A 21,096-nucleotide genomic window follows, 5' to 3' on the forward strand; every position below is an offset into this window, starting at 1 on the left:
ACTTCAACCACGAACTGGCGGCTAGGGTCGGGCTGCACCAAAACTGGCGCAGTAGAGAACCGTCGTTTCAACTCCTTGAACGCGGCTTCGCACCGATCCGACCAGGTGAAGGGGACTTTTGGAGAGGTCAGGGCTGTCAGGGGGCTAACTACCTGACTGTAGCCCTTAATGAACCTCCTATAGAAATTAGCGAAGCCGAGGAACTGTTGCAGCTTCCTACGGCTTGTTGGTTGGGGCCAATCTCTCACCGCCGCAACCTTGGCCGGATCAGGGGCAACGGAGTTAGAGGAGATGATAAACCCCAGGAAGGACAAAGGCGTGCGGTGAAACTCGCACTTCTCGCCCTTCACAAACAGTTGGTTCTCTAACAACCGCTGCAGGACCTGACGTACATGCTGGACATGGGTCTCAGGATCCGGAGAAAAGATGAGAATATCGTCCAGATATACGAAGACGAATCGGTGCAGGACGTCCCGCAAGACGTCGTTAACCAAGGCTTGGAACGTCGCGGGGGTGTTGGTGAGGCCGAACGGCATGACCAGGTACTCAAAGTGACCTAACGGGGTGTTAAATGCCGTCTTCCATTCGTCTCCCTTCCGGATCCGAACCAGGTGATACGCATTTCTAAGATCCAGCTTAGTAAAGATTTTGGCTCCATGCAGGGGGGTGAACACGGAATCTAACAATGGCAACGGGTATCGGTTGCGAACCGTAATCTCATTCAGCCCCCTGTAATCAATGCATGGACGGAGTCCGCCATCTTTCTTGCCCACAAAAAAGAAACCTGCACCCATCGGGGAGGTGGAGTTCCGGATCAGCCCGGCAGCTAATGAGTCCCGGATGTAGGTCTCCATTGATTCGCGCTCAGGTTGTGAGAGGTTGTACAGCCTGCTGGATGGGAACTCAACACCTGGAACCAAATCAATGGCACAATCGTACGGATGGTGCGGGGGAAGGGTGAGTGCCAGATCCTTGCTGAAGACGTCAGCAAGATCGTGGTACTCAACCGGCACCGCCGTCAGATTGGGAGGGGCTTTGACCTCCTCCTTAGCATGCAAACCGGGAGGAACCGAGGATCCTAAACACACCCGATGGCAGGTTTCGCTCCACTGAACCACTACCCCAGACGGCCAATCAATCCGGGGATTGTGTTTCAACATCTAGGGGAAGCCCAAAATCACGCGGGAGGTAGAAGGAGTTACAAAAAACTCAATCTCCTCCCGATGGTTTCCAGACACCACCAGAGTTACTGGTTGTGTCTTGTGTGTGATTAAAGGGAGGAGGGTGCCATCTAGTGCCCGCACCTGCAATGGCGAAGGAAGCGCCACCAGAGGGAGCCCTACCTCCCTTACCCATCTGCTGTCTAGCAGATTCCCTTCTGACCCCGTGTCCACCAGTGCTGGGGCTTGAAGGGTTAAATCCCCGCTCTGGATTGTAACTGGGAGTCGTGTGGCAATCTGTGTGTGTCCCACGTGAATGTTATGACCCCCCCTTATCCCAGTCTCTAAGGGCGGTTGTTGTCGTTCTGGCCGTTTGGGGCAGTTTTTCTGTATGTGCTCCTTTGAGCTGCAGAGAAAACACTCCCCGCGGACCAGCCTCCTCATTTTGGCCCTGTGCATTTCCCTAACAACGTCAGCAGGGGGAGCTGTTGCCCCACGGAGCGCTGCGGCTGTGGAGCGTGGGGAGGGCGGCCCCTTTTCGAACCCGGAAGGGAGAGGGACGGCGCATATCCAGCCACGTCCTTCGCCTCGCTCCCGATGGCGCTCCTCCAACCGATTGTATAACGAGATCGATAAGCCCATCTAAATCCCGCGGTTCTTCCTTAGCTACCAGATGCTCCTTCAGGACCGATGACAGTCCGTTTATGAAGGCGGCGCGGAGCGCAACGTTATTCCAGCCGGACCTCGCAGCCGCGATGCGGAAGTCGACTGCATATTCGGCTGCGCACCGGCGCCCCGGCGCCCCTGTCGCATTGACAGCAGCATTGTTGAAGCGGTCTCTCCTCTGTTAGGGTGATCAAACACTGTTCTGAACTCCCCCACAAACCCAGTGTATGCTGATAACAACCGTGAGTTCTGTTCCCAGAGCGCCGTAGCCCAGGCGCGTGCCTTACCCCGAAGCAAATTAATTACATAAGCCACCTTGCTGGCGTCATACGCGTACATCATGGGTCGTTGTGCAAAGACGAGCGAACACTGCATCAGAAAGTCCGCGCACGTCTCCACACAACCCCCGTATCGCTCAGGGGGACTTATGTATGCTTCAGGGGATGGTGGGGGGGTTTGTTGAACGACCAGTGGAATGTTAATACCCGGCACCGGGTCGGCAGGAGGAGGAGCCGCAGCAGCGCTCTGATCGCGCGCTTCCACCTGTGCGGTGAGAGCCTCCATCCTGCGATTAAGGATGACGTTTTGCTCGGACATCAATTCCAGCCGAGTGGTAAAGGCGGTGAGGATTTGCTGCAACTCACCGAGCACGCCTCCTGCAGACGCCTGTGCACCCTGCTCTTCCATTGGCTGTCCAACAGATGGGTGACGCCCCTTGGGATCCATGACGCTGGCCGAGATATCCTGTTGTGAAAGTGTAGTGACACAAACCCACAACAGGGGGCGCAAATGAACGGTCAATAGATGAGCCAAAAAGTAACAATTTAATGTTGTGAAGGTGCACAACGAATACACAGACAATCTCAGAATCTGATAACAGTCAATCCACAAAGGTGACGTGTGGGCAGGCTCGAGGATAGAAGACGTCTGTCCTGAGAAGAGCCGGAACCACACGATTTCCGCCGCCACCGAACCTGGTGAATACTGGAGCCGCCAAGTCCCGAATTCCCAGGTGATCACCGTCCCCGACTGTCGGATCTGGTACTGCTGGCGAAGAACAAAGACAGTCAAGTGTGGGTGTGTGTACACCCCGTAACAACAACGGTGGGAATGCCACCTCCACCTTTAACAAACACTCGTGCAGCGTCTGTTTAACCACTTATCTGACGAGACGAAGGACGAAACAGTCGTGACCCACGCCGGTCCTCTGGTTGACAGCTGCAACACAATAGCTCTGGAAATCACTGAATGCTGGCAGAGAATATTACCTCCATAGAAGTACGATATCTCGGCGATGAGGTGGAGATGACGTCTGGGTTTTATGGAGTGAGATGATGAAGAATGAGTGACAGCTGTCAGGAATTAATGAGTGACAGCTGTCACTCCCGGCTGTGTCCGTGGCGGCAGCGCCCTCTCGTGCCTGAAGCCCGCACTTCAGGCAGGGCGCCCTCTGGTGGTGGGCCAGCAGTACCTCCTCTTCTGGCGGCCCACACAACAAAGCATTCATGATATGCACACTCTTAAGGCTATGAAATTGGGCTATTAGTACAAAAAGTAGAAAAGGGGGTGTTCACAATAATAGTAGTGTGGCATTCAGTCAGTGAGTTCGTCAATTTTGTGGAACAAACAGGTGTGAATCAGGTGTCCCCTATTTAAGGATGAAGCCAGCACCTGTTGAACATGCTTTTCTCTTTGAAAGCCTGAGGAAAATGGGACGTTCAAGATATTGTTCAGAAGAACAGTGTAGTTTGTTTAAAAAGTTGATTGGAGAGGGGAAAACGTATACGCAGGTGCAAAAATTATAGGCTGTTCATCTACAATGATCTCCAATGCTTTAAAATGGACAAAAAAAAACAGAGACGCATGGAAGAAAACGGAACACAACCATCAAAATGGATAGAAGAATAAACAGAATGGCAAAGGCTCACCCATTGATCAGCTCCAGGATGATCAAAGACAGTCTGGAATTACCTGTAAGTGCTGTGACAGTTAGAAGACGCCTGTGTGAAGCTAATTTATTTGCAAGAATCCCCCACAAAGTCCCTCTGTTAAATAAAAGACATGCAGTAGAGGTTACAATTTGTCAATGAACACATCAATGTTGTGTGTCGGGGGTGTGGCTGGAGGTTTTGGTGTTGTTTTCTTTTCTTTGCTCCTCAGGTGGCATGGAAGCTGATTTGTCTATGGAAAAGAAGGTGCTGGCTGAAGAATCCTCACCCTCGTCAATATCATGTGAGGCACCTGGGACTGGTGCTCACGTGCAGCCCTAAAGACTTTCAGCTGTAGCAGATAATTGGATGGCGTTCTGCTTTTAAGGCAGGTGTGAGCCAAGCAGAACTGCCGGGAACTCGACCTTGTGATGTTCGTTTGTGAGACGCTGAGGACCGCACCTGGGTTTGACACAATAAGCCTGTGAAGCAAGGAAGGGTGAGGACACATGCTGTCAGCACACAGTAAAGGTAATTAACTGTTGGATTAATTGTAGATAATAACTTGAGGTTTTGCTACATAGTATACGTGAAATTGTGATGAGAATGGTGTGGCTTGCTTCTCACTGTTGTGGCGTGCAGGATAAGTGATCCTCCACTTATTGTGAGAAGCTGCTCATGTGCATAAAGATAAAAGTATAAACCTTGATGTGTTGCTGATAGCATGTGTTCTGTGAAAGAAATTGCTATAATAGCTAACGTGCCTCACATCTTCTGTGCTTCAACAGAGAATCAGTTTGTCGTGTCCACCTGGGGGGTGTCTGTTTGTTGGTAGTGAGTCCAGGAGCATCGGACTTCTCTCCCCGTGAACACTGGAGAGCGTGCCAGCAGTCACTCCTCCTGAAGGACATTGGGTTGGGGTTTTTTTTGTATGATTTATTTAGGCACAGGTGAAAAATAAATTGTTTTTTGTTGATGGAACCGCTTCTTGGTTATTTTTAGTGCTGGGTCCTGTCTGACGCAGGTTCGCTCCTCAATCTGCGTCGACACATAACAGTAGTTCCCGGCCATTTCATAATGGACCCAGCGGCAGAGGCGGTTCCTTTTGCCAAGAAAGTCCAAGAACACTTGGAGAAAATATGGGAGCAATTACAGCATCTCGCGAATCAATTTAAACAAACAGACGCCCGTGTTACGGAGCTTGCGGCGCAAGTTGTTTCGCTTCCTGCTGCGTCAGCTGTGGCATCAGCGATGTTCCGACTGGTTTTTGGTTATCCGATGAAAACGAATACCGTTGCTCCACGGTCATTGAATTTTAGGCAGGGGAGGTGGAATGCGGCGGAGTATTCCGTGGACTTTCGGATTTTTTCTGCTCGGTCAGGTTGGAATGCCGCAGCTTTGCGGGGCGTGTTTGTGGACGGGTTAAATGAGTCATTAAAGGACGAGCTGGCGGTCCGTGACGAACCCGGCGATTTAGATGAGCTAATATCGTTGGTAATTCGTCTAGATGATCGGATGAGGGAGCGTGGACGCGAGAGAGGACGCCCATCAGAGTGGGGTTTTTCGTCTCGGGGCTTTCCCCGACACAGGTCTGGGCCGCCTCTTCTTCGCCCCACTGAGGCTCCTCCGACGGGACCTCTGGCTCCTCCTGTCGACGAGTCCATGCAGCTCGGTCGAGCAGAGATTTCTGTATTGCCCCGATGATTTAGACGTCGAAAAGAATAACGGTGATGTGACTCCAAGTGTTCTGGGACCGGCGATATAATACACATATAAAAAAAAAAAACCTACCACGGGTAATTGGTTTTTTTTTTCTTTCTCTTTTTTATTTTTGGTTGGTGGTTTGTAGTTTTGTCTGGAGGGGGAGGAGTGGCTGTTGGGCGGTTGGATGTCCGCCTGGACTCTTGTCCTTATTGCTTTTTTATGTGTTTTTAGGTATTTTCTGTTTGGGTTTGTTGGGTCGTTTTCTTTTGTTGTTTTTTATTTCTCTACATTCCTAACCCCAGCCTCACTTGCCCCAAGACCGTTTGTCTTGTGGGTGGTGGGGTGGTGCAGGTTGGTCACTGAGTATTCTCAGAAGACCTCTGCACCTGGGGGGGGGGGGGGTGTTAGAGGCGTTTTTTTGTTTTGGTTAGGGCCCGGTTCCACTCCAGCCTCGGCGTGCCTTTGTACCGTCTGTCATTGGTGTTGCCGGGGTATGGTGCTGCGGGGACTTACCTCAGTCGGAGGGGTGGCCCGATCTGTTGCCGTTTGCCATTTCGGTGGTTCCACCCCTCCCGAGGGGCTGGGGTATGGTCGAGTTGAGGCACCGGACGTTTTTCCGGTTCTCCGCTGCGCCTTGGGGTTGGAGCCGGGCTAGTTTTTTCCTGTTCCCTTCTCCGGCTTAGTATTGTGAGCGGTTCACTGCTGTTGAGCTACCGACGGGCTCTGGGTGGGGCCTAGGGTCTTTCGGGGTGCCGGGGAGGGAGACGGGGTTTAGGGTCGTTTTACCATCCCCCGGGGTTGTTTTTAGTAGTCCTCCGGGGGTTGATTTTTGTTTGTTATGTTTCCTTCCGGGTTCCGCCTCCAGGGTTGATGGGACGGTCCTCTGGGGAGGATTTGGCTTGGGGCTAACTGGCCGAGTGTGCCTGGGTCTGGGGTTCCGGGGTTGTGGGGCGCCTCCTGGGGTTGATGGTACGGTCCCCTGGGGGGCGCCATTTTTCTCTGTGTACACCTGGGGACCTGTGTGGGATCTTGGTTCTGGCTGTTCCTCCTGGAACAGGCGATGAAGGCCTTCTGGGGGGGGTTGGTCTTTGCAGGTCATTCTGGGAGGGTTGTTTGTTATTTTTCTTTCGTGTTTTTTTGTTTATATTGTGTTTGAGGGACTATGTTGGGTTTTGGTGTTTGGGGATGTTTTTCTTTTTCTTCCCGGGGTTTGATGGGACGGTCCCCTGGGGAGGTTGTTGGGTGGGTTTTGTGTTTTTCATTGTGTATTGGATTGTTGGGGTTTGTTTTGGGGCCTTTGTTGTCTCCAGCCGGCCTTCCAGCTGCGGTGCCTGTCCTGCTGTCTGTGATGGACCCCGGAGGGAGGTGCTGTTCTCGGTCCTGGTCTGGTCGGTCGCTGGGGGGCTTCCCGTTGATGGGGGGGTACTGTTGTGTGTCGGGGGGTGTGGCTGGAGGTTTTGGTGTTGTTTTCTTTTCTTTGCTCCTCAGGTGGCATGGAAGCTGATTTGTCTGTGGAAAAGAAGGTGCTGGCTGAAGAATCCTCACCCTCGTCAATATGTGAGGCACCTGGGACTGGTGCTCACGTGCAGCCCTAAAGACTTTCAGCTGTAGCAGATAATTGGATGGCGTTCTGCTTTTAAGGCAGGTGTGAGCCAAGCAGAACTGCCGGGAACTCGACCTTGTGATGTTCGTTTGTGAGACGCTGAGGACCGCACCTGGGTTTGACACAATAAGCCTGTGAAGCAAGGAAGGGTGAGGACACATGCTGTCAGCACACAGTAAAGGTAATTAACTGTTGGATTAATTGTAGATAATAACTTGAGGTTTTGCTACATAGTATACGTGAAATTGTGATGAGAATGGTGTGGCTTGCTTCTCACTGTTGTGGCATGCAGGACAAGTGATCCTCCACTTATTGTGAGAAGCTGCTCATGTGCATAAAGATAAAAAGTATAAACCTTGATGTGTTGCTGATAGCATGTGTTCTGTGAAAGAAATTGCTATAATAGCTAACGTGCCTCACATCTTCTGTGCTTCAACAGAGAATCAGTTTGTCGTGTCCACCTGGGGGGTGTCTGTTTGTTGGTAGTGAGTCCAGGAGCATCGGACTTCTCTCCCCGTGAACACTGGAGAGCGTGCCAGCAGTCACTCCTCCTGAAGGACATTGGGTTGGGTTTTTTTTTGTATGATTTATTTAGGCACAGGTGAAAAATAAATTGTTTTTTGTTGATGGAACCGCTTCTTGGTTATTTTTAGTGCTGGGTCCTGTCTGACGCAGGTTCGCTCCTCAATCTGCGTCGACACATAACAATCAACTGGCCTAAAGAGAAATGGAGGAATATTTTGTGGACTGATGAGAGTAAAATTGTTCTTTTTGGGTCCAAGGGCCGCAGACAGTTTGTGAGACGACCCCCAAACTCTGAATTCAAGCCACAGTTCACAGTGAAGACAGTGATGCATGGTGGTGCAAGCATCATGATATGGGCATGTTTCTCCTACTATGGTGTTGGGCCTATATATCGCATACCAGGTATCATGGATCAGTTTGGATATGTCAGAATACTTGAAGAGGTCATGTTGCCTTATGCTGAAGAGGACATGCCCTTGAAATGGGTGTTTCAACAAGACAATGACCCCAAGCACACTAGTAAACGAGCAAAATCTTGGTTCCAAACAAACAAAATTAATGCCTCGCAGATGTGAAGAAATCATGAAAAACTGTGGTTATACAACTAAATACTAGTTTAGTGATTCACAGGATTGCTAAAAAATCAGTTTGAACATAATAATTTTGAGTTTGTAGCGTCAACAGCAGATGCTACTATTACTGTGAACACCCCTTTTTCTACTTTTTTTTTTACTAATAGCCCAATTTCATAGCCTTAAGAGTGTGGCATATCATGAATGCTTGGTCTTGTTAGATTTGTGAGAATCTACTGAATCTACTGGTACCTTGTTCCCATGTAGCAATAAGAAATATACTCCACACCTGGATTAATCTTTTTAGTCACATAGCACTACTATTATTCTGAACACTACTGTATATTGTATTCCAATTCTAAGGTGGAACTATGCCAGTATACAAAGGTATATCTAAATTTCTAAAAAGGAAGAGTAAAATAGGAGAGTAGAAAAGAATAGAGTAGAGCCACTTAGGTGCCTGGTCTTGAGAACCAGGGGTGGTAGGTTAAAAAGCTTTTTTATCCCATGGGAACTCTCCCTACCCACCCAAGCAGCTCAAGAAAAAGGTATATATAATATAATAAATAATAAGATATAAGAAGGATAAGACATCACAGGAGAAGATTGTAGTATAGGTAATTTGTTATGTAGACTAGTAGTAAAATCAAATATAGTTAGTAGGCTAAGCTATAGAAGCAGAAGCTATGAGTGTGTGAGTGTACTGGTATCTATCTAAAGTAACTCTGTTAGCATACTATAGGAAAATAAAAAGTATAATCATTATGCTATCAAATGGAAACCTAAGAACTTAGGTACTACGAGGTCTATTAGAAAAGTATCTGACCTTATTATTTTTTTCAAAAACCATATGGATTTGAATCACGTGTGATTGCGTCAGACAAGCTTGAACCCTCGTGCGCATGCGTGTGTTTTTCCACACCTGTCGGTTGTGTCATTCGCCTGTGAGTAGGCTTTGAGTGAGGAGTGGTCCACCCCCTCTGCGGATTTTCATTGTCAGGAAATGGTGGAATGATTTGGGCTTTTTTTCCATCAGAATTTTTTCAGAAACTGTTAGAGACTGGCAGCTGGAAAATTTTACGGGCTTCACAGAGAATAAGGACTGTTACTACAGCTTTAAGGATGGCTTTAAGGACGCTCGGCGCGCCGCACTCCGTGCCGCCATCGAGAGCCACAAACCACCGGATCATTTCTAAACGGATGGCTCTGTGGAGCCGGGACCATAGTGTGTCATTTCTCTGGTTATCACAAGAGCTGGACATCAACCATTTTCCGGCAGATTTCACCTTTAACAAGAGATTTTGTCATGGAAAGCCGAGCGGAGGCTTTGTGCGTCACGATGGATTCGCTACTGGAACGAGACAAAACCACCTCCGTTTTGGTCTCACACGACGGGTTTGAGATGGCGTTCAGACAGCTGTCGGTGGTTTTTCCATCGAGTGATTATCCAAGAAATTGTGGATGTGCCTGGACATGCCAGAACATGTCCCATGAGGCTTCATCACGGCGTTGCTGTGCGCCATGCGGCAGCGCCGCGACGCGCGAAGCCTCCACTCCTCTTTCCATGACAAAAACTCCTGTAACAGTGGAATGTGCTGTTCATTTCCAAACTGGACGCTGTGTTTTATCCGGGACGTCGTCTGACTAGCACAGGAATTGTGAAAAGACGTGGACATCAGCACTTTTTCGGCACATTGAGACAGCCGTGCGGAGGAATTAAAGCTGTAATAACAGTCTTTATTCTCTGTGAAGCCTGTAAAATTTTCACTGAAAGCCAGATAAATTTTTCTAATGGTTTCCAGCTGCCAGTCTCTAACAGTTTCTGAAAAAATTCTGATGGAAAAAAGCCCAAATCATTCCGCCATTTCCTGACAATGAAAATCCGCCGAGGGGGTGGACCACTCCTCACTCAAAGCCTGCTCACAAGTGAATGACACAACCGACAGGCATGGAAAAACTCACGCATGCGCACGAGGGTTCAAGCTTGTCTGACGCAATCACACGTGATTCAAATCCATATGGTTTTTGAAAAAAATAATAAGGTCTGATACTTTTCTAATAGACCTCGTATATGTTGATATCGTTAAAGGAACACATAAACTGATGAATCATTAAAAATTTACACCATGTAAAATAGAATTGTAAATGGTGAAAATAAACTAGTTATAGTAGAAGAGCTAAATTAGCCGTGAATAAGCGAACCGTACCCAGCAAGCTAACACGATAAACAAAAATGGTAAGTAGTGTATAAAGTATAATAGCGTAGTTAAACCTACAGTAACTGTTGTGTGGGCCGCTGAAGAGGAGGTACTGCTGGCCCACCACCACCAGAGGGCGCCCTGCCTGGAGTGCGGGCTCCAGGCACCAGAGGGCGCCGCCGCCGTACGAGAGCAGTAATGGGTGACAGCTGTCACCCATTACTGGACACAGCTGACTCCACTCAGCCCGGGGGTATATCATCAGGACGGCGTCTCCACCTCAGTGCCGAGATATCGCCTTAAGACTGAGGTAACGTTCTCTGCATTCATAGTCTGAATAACCAGCTAAAACTTGTTAAACCTTTTCAGGACTGCTGACTACTGATAGCTAAATTGCTTGGATAAGTACTCACCTTCCTGTTATATATTGACAAGAGGTGGAGGCGGCTCTTCCCCTCTCCGTTACTGGGTGCTGTCGCATCCACACCTGTGTGTTGTTGCTCTCTCCCGCCAGCAGTACCGGATCCGACGAGCGGAGGCAGTGGCCACCTGGGAATTCGGGACTTGGCGGTTCCAGTATTTCCAGGGTTCGGTGGCAGAGGAGATCTGGGTGGTTCCGGTTCGACTGAGACGGACGTCTCCTACCTTCGAGCCTGCCCACACGACACCAGCGGATTCGACCCCAAATTGTTAATTGTTGTATTCGTTGTGCTCGTTTCACAACAGTAAAACTTGTTATTCACCTTTCTCCATTGTCCGTTCATTACGCCCCCTGTTGTGGGTCCGTGTACCTACACTTTCACAACAGTAACAGTATTAACAAATACAGGTAAAATAAATGTGGGCAAAAGTATGAATTAATGTGGGTTATCAAACACAAAAGAACCAACTATTTTAGAAGCTATGATGAATGTTGCTAAGGCCGGCTAGATAAGCTAACGTTAGCTGTTAGGTATAACTAATTGTACCCCACTCCTCCAATATTTACTTAAATATAATAATATTAAAAAGGGGGAACAAGAAAAAGTAAAGCGTGTAGAAAAGTATATGGAGACATAAGTACATATATTTGCAGAAAAGAGAAAAACGGCCGCCGTTTTAATCTCCAAACCTGCAGCTGCCAGCGTTACAAATCTTGCTGTTTCTTCTTCTACTCATATTACTAACACAGTATTCACTAGCTTCACCCTCGTGTGGGAAACACATGTAATTACAGCTGATCATCCCAGTAACCACTTAAAACGTTCTAAAAATAACCCGCGATAGGCGAAATCCGCGAAGTAGTTAGCGTTAGTTTTTACAATTATTATACATGTTTTAAGGCTGTAAAACCCCTCACTACACACTTTATACACGTTTCTCAAACAGGCATTAACATTTTCTTACTTTTCTCTCCTGTGTAAACACACTCTTTTTTCTTCTGGGCGAGAAGATTATAAACAGACACACAGAGAACACAATGCGTGTGCTCTCCTTCACTCACTGCCTCCGGGGGTATGGATGCAAGACCCGCAAAGAATCCAAGTCATGGCCACGGAGCTCTGCGGCTGCGGTTACGAGACCATGCAGCGGGCGCTGTGGATTTTTCCGCAAGAAGTCTATCCTTGCGGCCGGAGCGCTCCGCATCAAAACAGCTAGCGTAGTCTCTGGACCTGTTGCCAGAGTTGTCCGCAGCTCCGCACAGCAGACAAGGGTCGCGGTGTGAGTGGCCCGCTTGTTTGAAATGAACAGACGCAGTGGGAAAGTGTTCTGTGGTCTGTTGAGTCCACATTTCAAATTGTTTTTGGAAATCATGGACGTCGTGTCCTCCAGACAAAAGAGGAAAAAGACCATCCAGATTTTACCAGCACAAAGTTCAAAAGCAGCATCTGTGATGGTATGGGGGTGCATTAGTGCCCATGGTATGGGCAACTTACACATCTGTGATGGCACCATCAATGCTGAAATGTACATCCAGGTTTTGGAGCAACACATGCTGCCATCCAAATCTTATTCAGGGACGTCCCTACTTATTTCAGCAAGACAATGTCAAGCCACATTCTGCACGTGTTACAACAGAAAATTCTTCGTAGTAAAAGAGTGCGGGTACTAGACTGGCCTGCCTGCAGTCCAGACCTGTCGCTCATTGAAAATGTGTGGCACATTATGAAGTGCAAATACAACAATGGAGACCCCAAAACTGTTGAACAACTGAAGTCGTACATCAGTAAGAATGGGAAAGAATTCCACCTACAAAGCTTCAACAGTTAGTGTCCTCAGTTCCCAAACACTTATTGAATGTTGTTAGAAGAAAGGTGATGTAACACAGTGGTAAACATACCACTGTCCCAGCTTTTTTGAAATGTGTTGCAGTCATCCTTTTCAAAATGAGAAAATATTTGCACAAAAACAATAAAGTTAATCAGTTTGAACATTAAATATCTGTCTTTGTGGTGTATTCAATTGAATATAGGTTGCAGAGGATTTGCAAATCATTGTATTCTGTTTTATTTACATTTACACAACGTCCCAACTTCATTGGAATTGGGGTTGTATCTCTCACAGAAGCCTACTGAACATTTTGGACTCATTACTCTGGTGAGATTGCTCAGGTCTTGTTTTTTGATTCTCTGTTTGTGACTAAAGGTAGTCTCCACTTTCGTTACTTCTGACAGACTGTTTTATAGTTTTCAATCTCGGCACAGACAATTTCCATGAAGTCCTCCTTCCTGAGGTGACATTGAAAACTGAGGACTCTGTGTTGTGTCTTTTTTCTTACCCAGCTCCTCTGTTGTGTACAGGTCTCATTTTGTTCAATAAACTGTTTTACATTATCCACAGTGTAATAATTAATAATAATAATTTATTTTGTCATTGTACATACATACAATGAAATGTGTCCTCTGCATTTAAGCCATCCTAATTACAGTTAGACACAATCCAACCACAAGCAGCGGTGGGCAGCCACAGTCTGGTACCCATCAACCAACTCTAGATGGAGAGGCACTGCCTTGGTCCGGGGCATAGAAATAAGCATGTTTTGGATTGTGAGAGTAAACTGGATTGCCCAGAGGAAACCCACACAGACGCAGGGAGAACATGGAAACTCCACACAGAGCGAGAAAGCGATCCCATGACCTTCTTCCTGTGAGGCATCAGTGCTCACCACTAAGAAAGTGTGCCGAGTGTGCGTTTCTGCAATGGGGTCTCCTGCTTCCATGTTTCCTATTGAATCCTGACATGGGGCAGGGATGTAAAACATTTTATTGCAAATATTCTGCATTGTGTGCATTTGATTCCATCAGATTTCAGTCCCATCGAGTTGGGAGACCACTTGGGAAGACCAGGGGCTGTGTGTGTTTCGGCAAGCAGAACAGGAGTTGTGTCTGGAAGGGCATCCGGTTTAAAACTTTGCCAATGGCTGTCTGTGCATAGCCATAAAAAATACACACTTCCACTTAGTTGGCTAATCTACATCATGTGATTATGAAGCTATATAACTTTACTTTTGTTTTCTATCAGTATGTAGGGCTAGCATTACCCACTGAAGTTATGATCTTAAACACTTTCTCTGGTTCCAAAATATTTCTAATTATCTGTGGTTATGATGACTGTCATATATGCAGTTTATACTTGAAATAGAAAATAGAAACTCTTTAACATGATTGGGATTTGAGCCCTGGCTTGGAAGTCCTATATCGTACCACTTGGGTTATACAACCCCTGGCAATAATTATGGAATTACCGGCCTCGGAGGATGTTCATTCAGTTGTTTAATTTTGTAGAAAAAAAGCAGATCACAGACATGACACAAAACTAAAGTCATTTCAAATGGCAACTTTCTGGCTTTAAGAAACACTATAAGAAATCAAGAAAAAAAATTGTGGCAGTCAGTAACGGAAAAAAATATGGACTCAATTCTGAGGAATAAATTATGGAATCATTGTTATGGATTGGGGGGTGTTTGGCTGGCCCTGTTTTTCTCTGTCTCCCCAGGTGGTTCTGGGGGGGGTTATTGTCATGGAGTGGGGGGTGTTTGGCTGGGCCTGCTTTCTCTGTGTCTCCCCAGGTGGTTTGCATTTGGTCCTGAGTTGAGAAGAGGTGAAGTGTGCAGAGGATCAGAGAACATTACTCATTGCCTGCACCTGCTGCCTGTCTACACGTGCAGATCAACAGGAGAACAGCTGGAGTGCATTCCCTGATGAGGCCTGCTGGATTTAAGCCCTGAAGATACAGGGCTTCTTGCCAGAGGATTACCTTTGTGCCATCCGTGTGAGGCTGACTTGGAGAGATCAGCTTCATTACAATAGACGCTGAGAACCGCTCTCTGTTGTTTTAACTCTGGGTCCGGTCAGACGCTGGTTCGGGTCCTCCGGGCCGCGTCGGCACACAGAACAATCACCCTGTAAATTTTCATCCCCAAAACTAACACCTGCATCAAATCAGATCTGCTCGTTAGTCTGCATCTAAAAAGGAGTGATCACACCTTGGAGAGCCGTTGCACCAGTGGACTGACATGAATCATGGCTCCAACACGAGAGATGTCAGTTGAAATAAAGGAGAGGATTATCAAACTCTTAAAAGAGGGTAAATCATTGCGTAATGTTGCAAAAGATGTTGGTTGTTCACAGTCAGCTGTGTCTAAACTCTGGACCAAATACAAACAACATGGGAAGGTTGTTAAAGGCAAACATACTGGTAGACCAAGGAAGACATCAAAGCGTCAAGACAGAAAACTTAAAGCAATATGTCTCAAAAATAAAAAATTCACAACAAAACAAATGAGGAACGAATGGGAGGAAACTGGAGTCAACGTCTGCGACCGAACTGTAAGACACCGCCTAAAGGAAATGGGATTTACATACAGAAAAGCTAAAAGAAAGCCATCATTAACACCTAAACAGAAAAAACAAGGTTACAATGGGCTAAGGAAAAGCAATCGTGGGCTGTGGATGACTGGACAAAAGTCATATTCAGTGATGAATCTCGAATCTGCATTGGGCAAGGTGATGATGCTGGAACTTTTGTTTGGTGCCATTCCATTGAGATTTATAAAGATGACTGCCTGAAGAGAACATGTAAATTTCCACAGTCATTGATGATATGGGACTGCATGTCAGGTAAAGGCACTGGGGAGATGGCTGTCATTACATCATCAATAAATGCACAAGTTTACGTTGATATTTTGGACACTTTTCTTATCCCATCAATTGAAAGGATGTTTGGGGATGATGAAATCATTTTTCAAGATGATAATGCATCTTGCCATAGAGCGAAAACTGTGAAAACATTCCTTGCAAAAAGACACATGGGGTCAATGTCATGGCCTGCAAATAGTCCGGATCTTAATCCAATTGAAAATCTTTGGTGGAAGTTGAAGAAAATGGGCCATGACAAGGCTCCAACCTGCAAAGCTGATCTGGCAACAGCAATCAGAGAAAGTTGGAGCCAGACTGATGAAGAGTACTGTTTGTCACTCATTAAGTCCATGCCTCAGAGACTGCAAGCTGTTATAAAAGCCAGAGGTGGTGCAACAAATACTAGTGATGTGTTGGAACGTTCTTTTGTTTTTCATGATTCCATAATTTTTTCCTCAAAACTGAGTGATTCCATATATTTTCCCCTCTGCATGGTCTAAAAAAGTAACCGTTACTGACTGCCACAATTTTTTTTCCTGATTTCTTATGGTGTTTCTTAAAGCCAGAAAGTTGCCATTTGAAATGACTTTAGTTTTCTGTCATGTCTGTGATGTGCTTTTTTTCTACAAAATTAAACAACTAAATGAACATCCTCCGAGGCCGGTGATTCCATAATTTTTGCCAGGGGTTGTAGCTTGAAGTCATCATACATATCAGGGGAGAAACCCCAACCTAAACCTGGCCACATACAGATGCTATTTTGCAAAATTTTGCCAAATCCCAGTGCGGATCTGTACTGGATTTACTGTGGTGACCCTGAAGAACTGTAGCCAAAGAGCAACAACAATTCATTTTTAAAAAATTCACTTTCTTTGTCACCCTTCCTCATCATTATCTTTATTACGTCCTCCAAGGACGTAATAAAATCACTGGTTATATTTGTCTGTCTGTCTGTTAGCAGGATTCTGTCAAAAATATTGCACAGATTTTGATAAATTTTCACAGCAGACAGATATTAGGCCATGGAAGAACCCATTTTAGAAGTGATCCGGATTCGGATTCTGGATCAAGTTTCACTTTATATAGGCTTGAAGGATTATGTCAAAACTACTGCACGGATTTTGCCGAAATTTTCAACACAGATACATATTAAGCCATGGAAGACTCTGGATCGGGATCCAGATTCTGGATCAAGATTAGCTTTATGTAGTCTTTGAAGATTACATCAAAACTACTTCACGGATTCTCACCAAATTGGTCGGTATTAGGGCATGGAAGACTCCACTGAATTTCGGAGGGTAATCCGGATCTGGATTGTCAGACATCAGAAATCTCTGATTGCTCTTGTTATTGTTATTGTTATTATTGCTGGTTATAATTGTTGTTTTCTCTCACATGTAGCTTTATGAAAATGTATTTTGCTCCAGCTGAACAGCTCATTTCTCTGTGCATCTTTAGCTACAGTCCAGGATGGAATGGTCCAGTACGAATTGTCAGAGGCAGAATAAAGCAGCCTGTAAAACCCTTGGTGCTAAAGAAGGACCGAATTGTATTTGGCTGAACTGTACCTTTCATTCAGTTTCAGCTTCATCTGCTCCAGCTAGAGGAGACACCAAATGAGTGTGACTGAGTCAATTCTTTCTTGTTCTTCAACATATTCTTTTTTTTAACATGTCCTCTCTCTCATCTCCTTTGACCGTCTGTTCTCACTGACTTTAAAAAAGTTTTTTTTTTTCATCCAGTCCTTACCTCTAATCTCACTCTGTGATGTCTGTCTGTTTCTCTCTAGTCAGAGGTGAGTTCTACACAGAATTACAAAGGGATCCACTTTGGTAGCATGACAGAGAAGAGAGGTGAGCTGACAGTGCACGAGGGGCCGGGACCAGGACAGTATTACCCGGAAATGTGAGTATCACATTTCTGACCACAGACAATAAAACAGAGTTGTAACAACTAGTTTAACCTGTGATTTGATATTTATTAATGCTGATATAAAGTCAACTAAATACAGATATCACTATGGAGATAAGAAGATTTTAAACGGGGTGGACTGCGTCCATCATAAAAACAAAACAAAGAACAAATGCAACCCAAAAGGCATAACATTACTATTATTATTATTATTAAAACAAAAAAGGAGTAATTAGTTATTAGCTTTAAATTTAGTGAGATCAGATGATCAGTGAGATGTATCAGGATAATACTACAATCTGCGATAGACTGGCATCCTGTCCAGGGTGTACCCTGCCTCATGCCCTGGACTGCTGGGATAGGCTCCAGCCCCTCTGTGACCCTAATTGGAGTAAGCAGGTACAGAGAATGAATGAATGAATACTTTTTGCACTGTTAAGCTCAACAGCATGGTGGCTTCCTGCCTGGTCCTTTCTTTACTCCCTAAAGAAAGGACTCCATAAAGTATAGGTCCTTTTTATTTTTTTCAAAAACTATATGGATTTCATTCATATGTTTTTATGTCAGACATGCTTGAACCCTCGTGCACATGCGTGGAGTTTTTCCACGCCTGTCGGTGACGTCATTCGCCTGTGAGCACTCCTTGTGGGAGGAGTCGTCCAGCCCCTCATCGGAATTCCTTTGTCTGAGAAGTTGCTGAGAGACTGGCACTTTGTTTGATCAAAATTTTTTCTAAACCTGTGAGACACATCGAAGTGGACATGGTTCGAAAAATTAAGCTGGTTTTCAGTGAAATTTTAACGGCTGATGAGAGATTTTGAGGTGACACTGTCGCTTTAAGGACTTCCCCACAGTGCGAGATGTCGCGCAGCGCTATCAGGCGGCGTCATCAGCCTGTTTCAAGCTTAAAACCTCCACATTTCAGGCTCTATTGATCCAGGACGTCGTGAGAGAACAGAGAAGTTTCAGAAGAAGTCGGTTTCAGCATTTTATCGGATATTCCACTGTTAAAGGAGATTTTTTTTTAATGAAAGACCGTGCGGACGGGTCCGCGCGTCGGCTCGCAGCCGCCGCGATGCTCCGCCACAGGAAAAACACCTCTGTTGGAAGCCTTAAGGACAAGTTGGAACATGTCCTGCCTGTTAAACAATTTCTCATATACTCACTCCACTGAAAGCCATCAAAAGCCGCCTGGATTTTACAAATGGTTATCAACACGGAGGTGTTTTTCCTGTGCCGCCGCACCGCGTCGGCTGCGTCCCGACGCGCGGACCCGTCCGCACGTCTTTCATTAAAAAAATCTCCTTTAACAGTGGAATATCCGGATAAAATGCTGAAACCGACTTCTTCTGAAACTTCTCTGTTCTCTCACGACGTCCTGGATCAATAGAGCCTGAAATGTGGAGGTTTTAAGCTTGAAACAGGCTGATGACGCCGCCTGAGAGCGCTGCGCGACATCTCGCACTGTGGGAAGTCCTTAAAGCGACAGTGTCACCTCAAAATCTCTCATCAGCCGTTAAATTTTCACTGAAAACCAGCTTAATTTTTCGAACCATGTCCACTTCGATGTGTCTCACAGGTTTAGAAAAAATTTTGATCAAACAAAGCGCCAGTCTCTCAGCAACTTCTCAGACAAAGGAATTCCGACGAGGGGCTGGACGACTCCTCCCACAAGGAGTGCTCACAGGCGAATGACGTCACCGACAGGCGTGGAAAAACTCAAGCATGCGCACGAGGGTTCAAGCATGTCTGACGTAAAACATATGAATGAAATCCATATAGTTTTTGAAAAAAATTAAAAGGACCTATACTTTATGGACAGCCCTCGTACTTCCAAAGACATGCTGGTTAGGTGAATTGCTGACTGTAAATTGATCACAGGTGTGAATGTGTTTGTCAGTAGCCCTGCGATAGGCTGGCATCGTGTCTGCCTCTTGCCTTATTCCTACTGGGATAGGCTCCAGCTCCCCTTGATCCTTGTTTGGAGTAAGCGGATATAGGAAAATGAATGAATGAAAATTCCCTGTATTACTTTGGTAGAATAGCAGTTTTTAAATGGGTTTGGCTTGCGGTGTATTTCAAAATGAAAACACAGCTTGTACATTGTATTGTTGTCTGTATCTTGGGAAATTGTGGTTTGGTGTTAGAGTTTAGGCTTTGCCTTTCCCTTTCCTTGTGTTTCTTGTTGTGTTCTCTCCCTGGTGTGTAATGGTTGTTTCAGTCTGTCTCTGTGTTGCTGGGCGTGGACTCTGGGTTCCCTCCTCCGGCCTGCCCATCTGATTCTCTGCAGCTGCTGAGTCTGCTCACCTACAACCTATTGTAAATCAAGCCAGTACAGTATTTAACTGCGGCTCAGACATCCAGACGCTGGTAGATCTTTCAGTCTCCATTGTGGTACAGTCATCTAGGCCTTATTTCTGAGAGGATTTTTCATGGTTTGTATTTTTGGTGGTGTTTTCCTGGACGTCTGTTTACCTGTTTTCTCTGTGCCTCAGATCTTCCATGCCTGATCCACCACAATTCTATTGCCATTTGCCTTGCTTCATTCTTCAGCCGCCTGTTTCGGTCCACTCATATTCAACTCCTTCTCCTGCCCTGTTCAGCTGTTCCAGTCCTTTGCTGTCAGACCACTGCAGCCAAGCCTGCCTACATCTCACCAAAATATACTGTAAAAACCATTCTCTTTCTCCAGGTCATCTGCATTTTGGGTCCTATCTATCAATTCCTGAGTCCAACAATAACAGAACGATCTGGCCAGGATTTGTAGCAAGTCGGATGTTTGAAATGGGAAAAAAAATGAGAAGAGCACATAGAAGTCCCTGTTCCATTATGACTGATTAAATGCATCCACCTGTCTTTGCCATTTACTTCAACCATTGATATCACACAGTGAGCACTTCAGAAATAGAATAACTGCAGATGCATAGACAGTGACATGATCAGTTTAAATTCCAAGAAGTGATATTTCATGCCCATTTCAATATTACTTAAAAGCAATTAAAACTCCTTTGCATGAATTGTGGGCATTGAATTGACAGGGTCTAACCTATTAAATAGGCATGTTTATAAAGGTACACCATTTCTCTCTTTTTTGATGTACTGACTGAGTTTCAGTACACATAATGTATATCAATTAACCACTTCAAAAATTAATGCATTTTAAAATAACCTGTAGAGCCCAAGGGTCTGTTGGAATAGACGTTCACAGACATCAAATCTTAGAAAATCACTGCCATCAAATCCTTCCAGAAGAGCTGTTACTCTGCTTCCACATCCATGACATTATGTTTGACATTTTCTATAGTGCTTTTCTAATAATGAGCACAGCAGATGGGACAAATGAGCTTTTCTTGATCAAATAATGATGTTTTGTCAGAGGCCTGGCTGTCACTGGCTGTGACTGTCTGAAGGTACAGCATTGTTCCACCTCTACATGGTATACACAATGAAATGTGATTTCTGCATTAGCAGAATAACTTGTCAAATGAAAGTGAAACCTTGACATTAACCCACACCTTAATCTTAACTATAACCAAAACAGTCATAAAACAGGAAGTGCAATGTTACATTAGTTACTTTTTTCCGCATATCTATAGCAATACAGAATGTCAGTTTTTGTCAGTGGTGGGCACAGCTAACCAAAAGGCTGGCTTCGATAACTGTTAATCCGCTAACTGAAAAGCTAAATTTTATAAAACTAAACAGATGAATC

The 21,096-nt window shown here is 45.6% G+C and overlaps 1 protein-coding gene across 1 annotated transcript in view; it reads left to right on the top strand.

The window, feature by feature from the left end:
- The window catches only part of LOC117509961 (sperm-tail PG-rich repeat-containing protein 2-like), a 54,125-nt gene that overhangs the window by 27,659 nt on the left and 5,370 nt on the right, over positions 1–21,096 (top strand). Inside the window, exon 4 of the mRNA XM_034169569.1 lies at positions 17,263–17,378. Coding sequence (XP_034025460.1) covers positions 17,263–17,378 — 116 coding nt within the window. The remainder of the gene's footprint in view (positions 1–17,262; positions 17,379–21,096) is intronic.

This window comes from Thalassophryne amazonica, chromosome 5 (assembly GCF_902500255.1).
Source record: "Thalassophryne amazonica chromosome 5, fThaAma1.1, whole genome shotgun sequence".
Classification (NCBI taxonomy): domain Eukaryota; kingdom Metazoa; phylum Chordata; class Actinopteri; order Batrachoidiformes; family Batrachoididae; genus Thalassophryne; species Thalassophryne amazonica.